This window comes from Equus quagga, chromosome 9 (genome assembly GCF_021613505.1).
Source record: "Equus quagga isolate Etosha38 chromosome 9, UCLA_HA_Equagga_1.0, whole genome shotgun sequence".
Taxonomy (NCBI): Eukaryota; Metazoa; Chordata; class Mammalia; order Perissodactyla; family Equidae; genus Equus; species Equus quagga.
In genome coordinates, this window is record NC_060275.1 from 93,804,639 (window position 1) to 93,819,157 (window position 14,519).

The following is a 14,519-nucleotide window of genomic DNA, read 5'->3' on the forward strand; positions in this document are numbered from 1 at the left end:
GTGTTTCTTATGGCAGGAGAAGACAAGTAAAAGAATGAAAGTTACCTGCATAATGTAAAGCTGTTTTCCCAGAGCTGTCAATACTTTCAGCGGGGCATTTAGACTACAAGACAAAAATAAACAAATACATGCAATAAAATTCAGTTCATCTTTTTCCTTCAAGGTGTGATGCGACTTATTAGGAAGAGTAGAAACATGAATAAGTCTCAGTTACCACATTCCAGGGGCCTACAGTCCCTGATGGAGAGGGAGACCCATCTCCAAGTAATCATGACACAGGCAAACTGTCACCCTTTGTTGCTTTGACGGTCCCTCCTCTCACTTACGTCGTCACTACATCACCACTGTGTCATCCCCACCAGCTAACAAACACGCTCTAGGATTTCTCAGTTTGATCCCACCTTTGATTCTCCCCTTTCACAGAGCCAACTGCTTGTTAAGAATTGCCCACACACGGTCCATCCTTCCTCACCTCCCATTCATTCCTGAACCCACTGCAGTTGGGCGTCTGCCTTCAAGACTCCACAGAGATGGCCTTAGCCAAAGTCACCAACAATCTTCATGTTTCCAATGACAACAAACACATTTATCCTCCCCTTACAACCCCTCACCTGTCATCCACTCCTCCCCCTTTCCAGTACCCCATCCTCAGCTCCCAAAGCACTGCCTGGCCCATCCTATCTTGGCTTTCCTCCCACTGCTCTGGCCACTCCTTCTCCTTTAGCCAAACATAACACTTTGGGGTTCCTCGGTGCCCTCTCTCTAAACTCTCTTCCTTGGTAATCTCACCTACACCCATAGCTTGAAATACTATCTAGAAGCTAATGACTCCCAAATGTATATCTTAACAATAATAACAAAAATATTGCATAAGTATTAACTATTATGTGCCAGACGCTGTTCAAAGAATTGTTTTCAGGCTCCTAAAACCCTAGTTAGATACTATTATTTAGCCCAATTTTCAGATGAGAAAACTCAGGTACAAAGAAGTTAATAATTTTCTCAGGTCACATTAAGTGGCAGAGCCAGGATTCGAACGCAGACAGGCTGGGCTAGAGCCTGTGTTCTTATCTGTAGACGACAGGGCTTATCTCGGAGCACCAGGCTGGATAACCCACTGCCTACTTCACATTTCCGTTCTGAGTCTCACGAGCACCTCAGATGCAGCACAGCCAGAACTTGTGCCTGCCCTCCCCAACGCCCGGCCTGATGCTCCGAGACCCCTCCCCGTCTCTGTCAACAGCACCACATCCATCTAGTCAATTAGCCAGAAACCAGAGTCGGTCATCTTTGATTTCTTCTCCTCCTCCTCCCACATCTAATTTACTATGTCCTGTCAGTTCTGTCTCCAAACACAGCCCGGGTCTACTCTCTTCTGTTTCTCCACTACCAGGACCTGGTCTAGCCAGCACCTTCTCACCTAGACAGCTACGAGAGCCTCCCAGTGGGTCTCCACAGTTCCGCCTTTTCACCCTTTAATCAATTCTCTGTACAACCAGAGTGATCTTTTAAAACTGTGAACGTCACTGTTTACTTACAAGCTCTTTTTGCAGTTCCACACTGTACGTAGAAGAATTGCAGTCTGCCCATCATGACACACGAGGCCTCTACCCTCTACCCTTCTTTCTCTTCCTCACTGCCTTTGCCCTAGGCCCACTCATTGGCTTTCTTTCTTCCATGACTAGTGCCTTTCCTACCTTAGGCCTTTTGGACTTGCTGTTCTGTCTACTTGGAATGCTTTTCCTTTGGCTCTTTTCATTGTTGAGTTCTCAGCTTAAATAGCACCTCCTCCGGGAGGCCTTCCCTGAACATCCACCTCTCCCTTCTCTCTCACGGTACACTGTTAATTTTTTCTTAGTGTTGTGCAATTTGTAACATGTATTTGTATAATTGTTTACCAGATTGCAAGCTCCACCAAGACAGGCGCTGCTCAGTTCATGCCTGACACAGTGCCCACGCCCAGGGAACACTTGCTAGAAGAAAGAGTGAGGGGAATAGTGGGTTCTCAGGGGAGGGAGAGAGTTCATTTGATTTTAAAGGCTCTCAGGAGGCTCTGTGTGCCTTGTCTTGAGGAGACAGAACTTTGAGAAGTATCTCCTGCAGACACATAGTAAGAGCAAAGGCCTAGAGAGGCCAGAGAGAGGAGAAAATGCAGAGGGTGCAGTGGTGAGGTGGCAGGAGATAACAGGGGTCCCCTCACAGAGGGCACAGGTTGCCAAGATGAGAGATGGAGAACTGATGAGAGAGACAGAGGACATGGAAGCCCCAGGTTTAAACAACTATCGCGAAAGAAGAACAGCATTCAGACAACTTGGAAGCGAAGGGAGGCAAGAACAGGCCACACTGGAGTGGAATGTCTGTGCGCCCTTCAGTGGTGAGAAGAATGGAGATCAAGTTACGACTCACCACGCTGTGGCCTAATTTTAGAACAGCACGAGGAACAGTTTAAAGGCTTCAAAGATTCCAGAGAAAAACCAATCCATTTGCATAACCAGATATAAAATTACATGAGAGGCTAGAATATCTGGTCCTTGCCCATGAGGATTTCCAGCTCATCAAGTTCATTCTTCCTTAAAATCAGAGCCAGATGCAAAGTCTGGATGGCCAAGCCAGGATGGGAATGGAGATTTAAAACACGAGTAAGTTTAAAAAATGGAGGTAAGACCAAGAGTGTGGAGGCAGGGCACTTGGGCCAGCCAACGACTGTCATTTACCCAGAGTGCCCAGTCCCAGAGGAGGCAGATAAGAAAAGTTCTATTTTCATTGGTTTCAGGAAGAAGCCTCATAATAAAAATAATAATCAGAGATGTTGATCTATTTTTCTTGAATTTCGCTTCAGACCTGTTAAGGTTAAGCATTCCCGGCATTGGCGGTAGCTTGCATCATGTAACACAAGACAAGAAGCCGTGTGATCGACAGAGCAGGACCAGTTGAAGAATGTGACCACATTTCTGTATTAGAATTGCAAAGCCAAACTAAAGCAAGACACCGGGTCGTAGCCAGTGCTCCGAAGGCCGAGACAACAGCTCGACAGAACAGACAGTACTCCAAACAGATATTTTATTGCTCTCTGCTGTTCTTGAAAACAGCCAGCTTGCATTTTGACTGGAAACAGCTGGATGTTACTGAACAGACTGCTATTGGGATTTCATTAAATATTCATCTTTAAAGATGAACGGAAGTCATCACCCGAAGTAATCATTATAAACTTCCTGGCAAGGTTATCAAACCAGGGAGTTGGCTTAAAATTATAAAGAAGAGTAAAACCAAGAACTTAAAAACCAAGAGCTAAAAGCTCATCAAGTTATATTCAAGGCAATAATGGTTGAAATTCTGCTTCTCAAGGAGAGTTGCATTCTACTAATGATTGAAAGAATACCAGGATATTGGAGAGCCTATATTGTAAGGATCTCCAACAGCCCGGAAAAAATTAAGAACTATTTGAAGGGCATACGTCCTTCTGAAAAGAAAAGGGGCTGAAGAAAGGGGAGAAAAAGGCTGGATCCAAGGAAGACACTCCAAATTTTGACTAGGATGCTCTTCCCTACCAGTGTAATTGCTATGGAAATAATCTTCTCCTTGGCTATCATTTCAATAATGAAGTGCTTCACAGGAAACCCAGCTTCTGAGATAGTGTTTAAGGAGTGTGTGAGTGTGTGTTTGTCCTTTCACAGATAAGGTTGTTTTTAAATTTTAAAAGTGACACATTTCTAATTTTAAGCTGTTGCCATTTTACCTGAAGAAGCTTCTTGATGCATTCATGGTGGCTGTTCTTGGCTGCGAGATGCAAAGCACTGTGTCCTAAATGGATTTAAAAAAGAAAATTGGAAAAAGAGGCCACACATTTTAAATCTTTCTTATCTCTGTAATGAAGTCAACTACGAGGAAACAAATTGTTCTCCAACAAAGACAGAATTGTTCTTCTTGCGAGTAAGGCCTCAACTGCTTATCTGTAAAGTTCATTGTGACACAGGTGGGGAGAACACAGAGCATCCTGCCCACTGGGTAACATTCAGGGTCCACTCCAACTGCCGTTCTCTTGGGGTACAATTAAGCTCCAGGCTAGAAGCTTGCGGTGGACTCAGGACATGCAGCTTGAAAGCTCTGCCTTCAGCTGTCAATATGGATGCCAAATACCCTGCGTCCACAACAGTCAGACCAGGCTACGACAACCACAGGCCTAGGACCCCAGTAAAGGCAGCCTGCAAGCCAGCAGAGAACACACCAAACACCCACACACCTCAGTCCCCACTGTGACCTCTCATTCCTCTCTCCTCCAAAGACACTCCAGCCATGAATGGAGATTACCTGGAGTTCTCAGATGGTCAAAGTTCTTATGGAGAAGAAGGAAAAGAGTTATAAAAACACCACCATCCTATTAAAGTAGCATTTACTTTACGTCCCCTTCATAGAACAGGACTCCAACATGAGGCTCTCTGATGTTTCTGCAGTCAAATAACATTAGGAAATCCTAATGCTATACCCAACTCCCTCCACCGCTTAATGGGCCTATACAATTCCTCTGGAAGAGGGCTTAGGGGCAGGCTTGGTATGGCTACCAGACCAGCAGGCTCCCACCCTAGGGCCTGTCCAAATTGTTCTTTGCTTAGCCTAGATTCTCTTCCTCAAAACTACCCAGCTGGCTCTCTCCCTTCTCCCGGATGCCACCGCTGAAATCCCGCCTTCCGAATAAGGCCTTTCCTGACCTCCCCATTTAAATTCCCATTCCCCCTCAACCCTTTTTATCTCTACACTCTGCTTCATTCTTCATCTTCATAGCACCAAGCACCTTCCAACACTCCCTTCCCACCGCCCCCCACTTCTCTCTCTCTCTCTCTCTCTCTCTCTAGACACACACACACACATTTACGTAGTTAATTGTTCTTCTTTCCCCACTAAAATATAAACTCAGTGAGGACAGGAATTTTTGTCTGTCTTATTCCCTGCTATATCCCTAGTGCCTACAACACTGCTAGCACACAGTAGGCCCTCAGTATATACGTGTCCATTTGAATTAGAGGGTATATTCATTACAAATGTCTGGGGAGGGGATTTGGGGGAGGCAACCAAAGTTACCACTGCCAGCCAACCCAATATACCTAGTAAACTCTTAAATCCTGCGATTCCTGAAGTATTTATCCAAGATACCCTCAATGTAACACCTGTAAACAATCCACACTTTGGAACATGCTTAAAGCTTGGTTTCTCAGCCTCAGCGCTACTGACACTTTAAGCTGTGAGGGCTTGTCTTGTGCATTGTAGCATTTTAAGCAGCATCTATGGCCTCTACCCACAAGACGTCCAGTTGGGACAGTCAGAAATGTCTCGAGACATGGCCAAATATCCCCCGAGGGGCAAAATCACCCCTCACTGAGCACCACTGGCTTAGAGGAACAATTTCTTTTATTTGGTGGTCCAGTTTCCAAATACCATTTCTCCTTTCTGACTTAGTCTTCACTCTCTTAACACTGACCGGAAATCCACTAAGTATTAGAGAATCCTATGACTAGGAATTACCCGTATTTAAAAATTAGAGGGTTTTAGGACCACAGTGAGCTGCACAAAAGCATGTACAAGGTCAAAAGGTCGGATTCTTTGTTTTCTGAGATCGGCTGTACTGAGAGGTTTTAAGGGCATGTGAAGGGGGCAGTTTTTTAGTGGGGGTGGGACGCTGAGAGGCAGGAATCCCTCCGCCCTCTCCCAACCGGATGAGCAACATTAGGAAATGAGGAAAACGAGACCCTTGGAAGTAAGAAGACAAAGATCTTTTCTTCCCCTTCCTCCTCCAACTGCATGAGACCCCTCCTCTCAGGATACACAATGCATAATAGTGTGAGTTCACTTACATTATGCATTACAGAGGCTTTGGGGGGTTAGCCTGGCCCCCAAACATCACTTACACCAGTGTTTCTAAGGACAAGCATATTCAAAGTTTTAAACAAATGCCTTACAGATGAACTTTTGGAACCTATCCTGATTGTAAGTAGAAGACTGTTTATGTCGTGTACGCGATGCATTAACTTTTGTCTACACCGTGGACAAAAGCTGTTCTACATAAACAGTGCCCACTGGAGAAAGGCACGGCTCTCCAAAGACAAGATGGCAGGGAGATTTAAACAACCCATCATAAAATAAATTACAGATTTTCATTTCATACCTGGAAGTAAGTACTGTGTTTCTAGAGAAACAAAATTCTTTTATTCCCTGGCCCGGTGATGTGTTTTCCTAATCAGGAGCACAGAAGTATTTTTCACTTAAAAATCTGAACGAGGCCTCATTCCCTGGACGACGTTACACTGACGGGAGATGCCTCTCACCACTACCATTAAAACACAATTCTCTTTCCAAATGCAAAATTTCCTGGAGGGAATATATCGTATTAGTGACAGAATGTCACTATAACGAGACAGTGCATAAGTCTGGCCCCCATTCCACTGCAGATCTGTCTGGAATATCAGGAAGCAATTTCCCTACAAGCAAGGAACAGGGCGGCCCTAATTCAAGTGCACTCCAGCAGAACTTTGCCTGTAAGTAAAAAGACCAGCGCTATTTGTAAGTCAAGAGTCATGGGCTAGTGCAGGTGGTTTCAGAAGCCTATTATTAAAGACAGACCAAGAAGTCTAAGCCATTCTAGCCACACACCACCTTCCCCCAAACTACCTCAGACCATAACCATTTATTCGGTTATTTAAGATCACTGGAGAAAACAGAGAAGAATTAACTAACATAAGAGAGGAATTTCTGATGGGACTGAAAACATACCCTTCGAGAGCACATGAAAAATTTTAAAACCAATGAAGTCATAGGATACAAAGATACGGCTAACAAATACCAGAAGACCAAAGTTTGAGAAACCATAATTTCAGATCATAATACAGAAACATTTAGAAAAACAAAGACAATTAAGTGACTCAACTAGGTAAGAAGGTTTAAAATATTTTCTTAAAAACCAGAGTTTCAGAATGCTGAATATATTTAAACAATAAAAATATACATTTATTGGGGCCAGCCTGGTGGCGCAGCAGTTAAGTGCACACATTTCACTTCCGCGGCCCAGGATTCGCCAGTTCAGATCCCAGGTGCGGACATGGCACCGCTTGGAAAGCCATGCTGTGGTAGGCGTGCCACATATAAAGTAGAGGAAGATGGGCACAGATGTTAGCTCAGGGCTAATCCTCCTCAAAAAATAAATAAATATGTTTATTTGATTCTTATGTATAATTTTAAATATATTTAAACATTATTCTTAGAAATCCTCAGCTTTACATCAAATTTTTATCCCTGAAGCACAAGTCCATTCACCTTGTTATATTCCCAGGAGAAAGACGATCAGAGCATAAAAGATTTATTTACAATAACCGTTCTTACTATTAAATAGAGATATGAAATTATCCCTTAGTCTCCCCAATACAGACTTGCATAATGTTTTATATAGAATCAAAAGATTTTTTCACGTGTGCATGTATATCCTTTGAAACATTTTCATGGGCAGGTTATGCTGATGGTTGTAAAGGGATGGCCCTTCTGACCTCCTATACATGTGAGTTAACTGCAAGTACTATCAATCATACGACCGTTTTTGGTTTTCCATTATTGAAAATTAAAATATGAGATACACTTATGGGCTATAATTTGCAGTTACATTTTAAATGGCCCATTCTCTAACGTGCCTGAGTTTCAAGATGAATATTATTTTTTGTGTTTTCGCATGGTGTCAAATTTGAGTGGGATTAGGGATATAATGGAATAGAAGGCCACCCAGAAATCAAAACAAAAGCTAACCTGCACCCAGAGACCCTAGGGAAGAGCAGGGGTTCTCAAGCTCTCCCCCTTCTGAGGACTCTGTGCATTATGGTACTGCCATACCTCACCTCCCTCTCTCCGAAGTCTCTCTTCTATGAGAAAAAAAAGTTTACTATGAAAGTCATATGTGCAAAGGGATCAGAGAAAATTTAAGATATGGAGAGTGACAGAAACTTTCCATCATCCTTCAAACTCTGTGTCTACCTCTTTCTAAAGCAAAACCTTGCCTATTTTTAACTGGAGGAATTGCTGCCCGGAATTTACCAGCTTCCCATAAAGCCGGGTGTGGCCACATGAGATCTGTCCAGTGAGACTTGACTGTGTGCCTCTTGTGGGCTCTGCTTGCCCTTCCGCTTGCTGCTGCTAGGTTGCAGACTCAGGGGGAGCCATCTTGGGCCATTAGAACAATCATGACACCCTGAAGGGTGGGGCAACAGGAGGAATCTTGGTCCCTCACGGTGCGGAGCTGAGCTCCCTTACCAATTTGGGACTTTGAACTCAGAGAGAGAAAACTCTATCTTGTTTAAGCCACCTTGTCACATTGCATGAAATGTACACACTCGCTAATACAGGGAGTCTGAAAGCTGATGCTTCAGAGAAGCATCGAAAACAAACAGAAGATTCTGTGGTCTTCAATCTTCTGTTAATGTTTCTGTTTAATCCTATCTCACACCCACGGTGCTAAATGCAGTCATCTAGGGAGTCAATGTTACTATTTGTCCAGGAGAAGTGTTCTTTCTCTAAGGAAACAGACAGAAATGTCAGTTCTTAACTCAGTGAAGAACAAGGGCAGACAAATCAATGACAGGGGCTGGACAATCACGTAGGTGCAGTCCAGAGACGGCGTGGTGAGCCTAGGAGCTGACTTTCCCGCCGACCGCTACGTGCCTGTGGTGCCGTTTGGTGACTAGGCAATTATGAAATGGAGGAAAAACCCTCAAACCAAAAACATAAGTCATGAGCTTCTGCAAGTCTTTGCGTTTTCTTTTTCTCATTTATACAATGAGAGCAGTCGGCATGATGATTGTCAAAACTTTTTTTTTTTTCCTTAAAGATGTGAAACCTTTTCAAAAGCCTCACATGTAAAAGAGAAGAAAGATGATCTGGAGGCAGTAGCAATAATTATGATAATAGAGGACCCAGATGCAGTGAGCCTCACTGTGTGCTGGGCGCTGCTAACACACCCACACTATCATCTCATCTAAGCCTCGAAGGCCATCTAAAATGATAAGATTGTGGATAGTGCATTGTAACTACACCCAAGGCATTATCTTCTGACAAGCTCCTAAGATTGTAAAGGATCCACGAAAATTCTCTGCTCAGACTTCCAAGCATTTCAAATGGAAGGACAGCGGTTAAAAAATAGACGCTAAAAACTCTTTGCTTCTCCAACTTAAATCCAGTCACCAGTTTAAAAAGAAACGGAACCAGTTTGACCATCTCATAGACTTTGTGGATACAAAGAATAAAAAGGGTCAGTGTGATATATCGTGAAAGCAAGCTTTTTCCGAAGCTGTACGGAGCAGTAGGATTTATGGTAACAGATTTTTGGACCAGTTCTCAGAGGGTGTTGGGGTTGAAGATGACTGTATCTCAGTAACAATATGGCAATTCTTAAGGTAGTTTTACTGAAAAGATACCACCTTTAAGAGCTGAGCCATTTAATTCATCCCTTAACCACCATAAAAAGTGTTTTGGACCAATGATGACTACTAAGGCCCGGTGACTAATGTCTTTGTCCTTCCCTTGGCTTCTGACACGCTTTCTTGAGAGGAGAGATAAGGGGTGGGTGTTACAGCCAACAGGAAGGACATAGGCACGGGCAGTAAAAGCCCTCACATTTATCTTGTTTGTTGTGACAGAAAAAAGTTTGAGAAGTGTTGTTCCAGATAACAGAACAGACATTTCCATACAGCTTTTTCCTTCTCTTGCTCCTGTGATCTCTTGACGTGTTCTGAAGAAATCGGGAGAAGTTAGTGCCTCATTCAGACCAAAGTGCCGACCTCATGACTGAAAATGGTAGGTGAGGGGGAAGTGACTGGCAGCTCTGAGACAGTTTTGACTCATGGAATGCCTGGACAATGTTCTGGGGCCATAAAGTGCGGTGGATTCCACCCATTTCAATCAGAGTTGGAAAAAAAACGGACTGTGGCAGTTCCCACTGACCAGCCCAGAGAAGCATCGTGGATGGGTGCGCAGTGTCCCCTCTCCTGTTGCTTCTTGGAAGGCAGTGTCATCCGGTCAGCAAGGAAGTGGGCACCGTGCTGGGAAGTCCAGGTCTCACTGCCAAACACGTCACCAGGCTCTTCAAAACTGAATGAGGGATCTGGTAGCAAACACAAACTCTACCCACACAGTGTTATATAGCCACAAAAACTACGCTGCTTAAGAGCTTTTAGTGTGGGAAATGATACTGGTAGAACAGTTAAGGAAAAAGAAAAAAGGCAGGATGTAGAGTTTATTATACAATGTGATTTCAACTATGAAAAAATATACCAGGGAAAATCTAGAAGGAAATATAGCAACATAGTAAATATTTTTTCTTGGTAGGAGTAGAAGCTTTGGTTATCTTCCTTATAGTTTTCTCTATTTCCCCAATTTTCTACAATGAGCATGTATTAGAGAAACATATTTTTCACTATAATAAAATGATAAGGGAGAAGAGATGCTTGGTTATGACGGAAATAACTAGATTCCTGTCTAAAATCTATTTCTTTTCTTTCTTTTTTTTTTTTTTTGAGGAAGATTAGCCCTGAGCTAACTGCTGCCAATCCTCCTCTTTTCACGGAGGAAGAGTGGCCCTGAGCTAACATCCATGCCCGTCTTCCTCTACTTTATATGTGGGATGCCTGCCACAGCATGTGCCAAGCAGTGCCATGTCCACACCCGAGATCTGAACCAGCAAACCCCAGGCCACCAAAGCAGAACGTGCGAACTTAACCACTGCGCCACCAGGCCAGCCCCTAAAATCTATTTCTTAATATCAAGTGCAGTGAAACAAAACTATATTTCTCCAATTTATTCATTCCAAGCTAATCCGTTTACATTATGATTTTCTTAGGAAATTCTATCTTCTTAAGAGGACACACATCTCATCAAGGGTACTTTAGCCAACCATACTGCTCTATGTGTATGTGGTATGACTGTAAAAGCACTAAAAATAAACTTTAAAAACAAAGAAAATAACTGGGTCTTGGGATTAACGACGACTTTAATTAGTGCAACATAAATTAGCATTTCCCTCAAGGTAGTCACTTAGGGAAACCATTCATTCTTCTACTGGTATTGCCATTTCTCAAAATATTTTTGGAGCTCCTTGTGGCACTACTCAAGAAAAAATTTCTGTTACTTCAATCATTCCCTATTTTTAACCAAAAATCGTTCTACCAGTTTGACGCCTCATTCACCTGATTTGACTTCAAGTGGCTGTTGCCCTGTCCTAAAAAAAAATCTATTCTCAAAGAATAAAGATTCCCAACCACTGAGAATATTAAATTTTTATTTATTTATTTTTTTTGGTGAGGAAGATTGGCCTTGAGCTAACATCTATTGCCAATCTTTCTCTTTTTTATTTCTTTTTTTTTTTTCCTCCCCAAAGGACATAGTTGTATATCCTAGTTGTAAGTCCTTCTAGTTCTTCTGTGTGGGACGCCGCCACAGCATGGCTTGATGAGCAGTGCTAGGTCTGCGCCCAGGATCTGAACCAGAGAACCCTGGGCCACCGAAGTGGGGCACGTGAACTTAACCACTACATCACCAACAGGCCCCTGAGAATATTTAAATTAAAAAAAAAAAGTGTGGGGCCAGCCCGGTGGCACAGCAGTTAAGTTCGCACGCTCCGCTTTGGCAGCGTGGGGTTCGCCAGTTTGGATCCCAGGTGTGGACTGCTTGTCCAGCCATGCTGTGGCAGGCGTGCCACATATAAAGTAGAGGAAGATGGGCACGGATGTTAGCTCAGGGCCAGTCTTCCTCAGCAAAAAGAGGAGGATTGGTAGCAGATGTTAGCTCAGGGCTAATCTTCTTCAGAAAAAGGAGAAAAAAACAGTGCTAGACTTTTTGAAAACAATTCTGAAACACAAGTTTTCCAATTATATTTTGAGTAATAAGAGCATTCTTGCAATACCTGATTGACAACCCTCCGCCCCCCCCCCCCCCCCCCAAGATGACTACTCTGAGGCGGCCAGTGTTTTTTGGGGGAGGGAAAGAGATCTGTCATGAATTAATGAAAAGCCTAGATAAAGACTACAGAGTTAGGCTGATTTCATATTCTAATCAAAACTAACAAAAGCCTATTAGGAGGCAAAGATTTTCAAGTGCACTAGAGAAATAAAAAGCCATCTGTAGTTGCTTTGGTCCATCGGTGTGGCCAGCAGGAGGAGAACCCCAGGCTGGAGATCCCTGGGGCTTCTTCCCACAGACAATGTTCATAAAAGATGAAATTACACTACCTTTTCTCTCTACTTTCCTTGTTCATCATTTGTCAACACTGGCTTCACATAAGAATCACCTGGGGAGCTTTATAAAAATACTAGCTGCTGGCAACCTCCGGACAATGGAATTTGAATCCCAGAGCATAGAGACTGAGTATATATATATATGTATGTGTGTGTATGTGTACACTGTTTATTCTTTTTTCCCCTTCTTTCCCCCTTTTCCTCTTTCCCTTCTTCCTCTCTTCCTCCCTTCCAGTTCCCAGGTAATTTCCATACACTGAAACACAGGATGGAGTGGGAACCATGGCAACTGGTCCAGATGAGGATCATGGCTTCGGTCCACAGAGCTCATCTCAGCTAGCTGACAAAATGAGCTCCTAAACAACTCACTCCATTTACCACTTCAAACCACGATTCATAAAAACAAAAACAGGGAATACTGCCCAGTCCATACACATAGTCTTAGAAAATAATATTTTTAAAAAGGGAGAATAAGAAGCATACAGTCTCCAGCTGACTAAGCACATATGAGATGAAAACACATTTGTAAAGGCACAAACGATGAGACCACGTCAGAGCCTAGTTACTGGAGGTGAGGCTATGCTCTTCTTTTGGCTCATCTGTAGACTGTAAAATTTCCACAATGAATATGCATCACCTTTTGACACCTACTCTTGTGCTGGTCTGTTGACTTAAGAAATAAAGACCACATACCGGCAGTATCTTGGGCTGTCACATCCACGCCATGTGTAACCATGACCCTGAGGCATTCCACGTGTCCTTTCGTGGCAGCAAGATGAAAACTGGAAAAAAGATAACACAACCTCCTTAAGATTTCCTCCTTAGAGTTCCTCTCTGACAACGTTTTTTGCCTCTTCATGTACACTGACTTTCTCTCACTTGAGCTCTACAACTACCCAGAGAGTGGGTATTACTATCAACCTCATTTTACAGATGAGGAAACTGAGGCTCAAAGGGGTCCGATAATTCACTCACTGATACTTTTTATTAAGTAATGGAGCAGGAGCTGGATCTTAGGTCTTCTAACCTAAATACTAGGCCTGAAAAAAGTAAGATTCAACTACATTGTCTCTTTAAGAAACAACAGTCAGAGTCCCTACAAGATTCAATTCCTAAATAAGGACTTTATCAACATTTTCTGTTGTCTAGTGCCTTCATCAAAGCTGGGTTTTTTTTTTTTTTTTTTTTTGAGGAAGACTAGCCCTGAGCTAACATACGTGCCCATCTTCCTCTACTTTATACGTGGGATGCCTACCACAGCATGGCATGCCAAGCGGTGCCATGTCTGCACCCGGGATCCGAACCGGCGCACCCTGGGCCACTTAAGCAGACCGTGCAAACTTAACCGCTGCACCACCGGGCCGGCCCCAAAGCTGTTACTTTTAAGTAATATACTCTGTAAAGAGAAACCTAAGTCAAATAATAGTCAAGGTTCTTGGACAACATCAATGTCAAATCCACAGCCGTGACGTAGCTGAATAACAATAGTTACATACAACTTTCGTTAAGTGGCTAATGTGTGCCAAGCATCTTACTACTCACTGTTATGCATTCTCTCTCTCTCCATTCTCATAACAGCCTTTTGAGGTGAGTCCCATTACTAGCTCCACAGGTGGCCAGGTGTCTACACTGCATCAGGGGCAAACAGCATTAAAGAAGGCCCACAGTTACGCTCCAGAACTCAGTGCCACTTGGGAGTCCGAACCATGCTCAGCATGTTTAGACTTGCCATTGAAAGAAGGCATAACATCCAAATGCCATGCCAATCATCCTCGCAGGTCCCAAGGGTGAAGGGCACTCCTACAGGCAGAAGGAAAGCACAGTTCCACTGGGCATTCGGGCCCAGAGGCTGAGAAGGCCAAAACCCTTGGGAAGGTCCCCACCTGGAGGGCTTCCCTCTTCTCAGTCTCCCCCTATAGTGAGAAGTTATGGAGCCCTCTGCTCCTTCCGCTGCCTCAGTTCTGTTTAGGGAATTACCTTCTCAGGATACGTGCCGTGCAGCACCTTAGTGTCTGTACCTCCGAATTAACACCTAGGCGATATGTTTTCACAGGACAGGACCTGTCACTGGGGCCCAGGTCATACCCGACTAGCAAATCTAAGAACAAAACCAATTCAAACCTAAGCCCGCTTGTCTCCACACCTCTGCTCCAGAGAACTAGGCTGAGGGAGGGTGCGCAGATCAGCGATGGGGAGACTTCAGTTCTGACTCAAAGCAGCCCTCGTCAGCTAGGAAGCTTTGGGAAGTCAGTTTCACCTCTC

General features: G+C 43.7%; 1 protein-coding gene across 6 annotated transcripts in view; it reads right to left on the reverse strand.

Annotated features, from left to right (window-relative positions):
• RAI14 (retinoic acid induced 14) overlaps positions 1 to 14,519 on the reverse strand; it is a 138,290-nt gene that overhangs the window by 20,362 nt on the left and 103,409 nt on the right. For all 6 annotated transcript variants that reach the window (XM_046671279.1, XM_046671275.1, XM_046671276.1 and 3 more), the window contains 3 exons: positions 12,951 to 13,039; positions 3,737 to 3,801; positions 46 to 103 (listed from right to left, as the gene is read on the reverse strand). In XM_046671279.1, coding sequence (XP_046527235.1) covers positions 46 to 103; positions 3,737 to 3,801; positions 12,951 to 12,993 — 166 coding nt within the window. In that variant the 5' untranslated portion in view covers positions 12,994 to 13,039. Of the gene's footprint in view, positions 1 to 45; positions 104 to 3,736; positions 3,802 to 12,950; positions 13,040 to 14,519 lie in introns of those variants that run through there.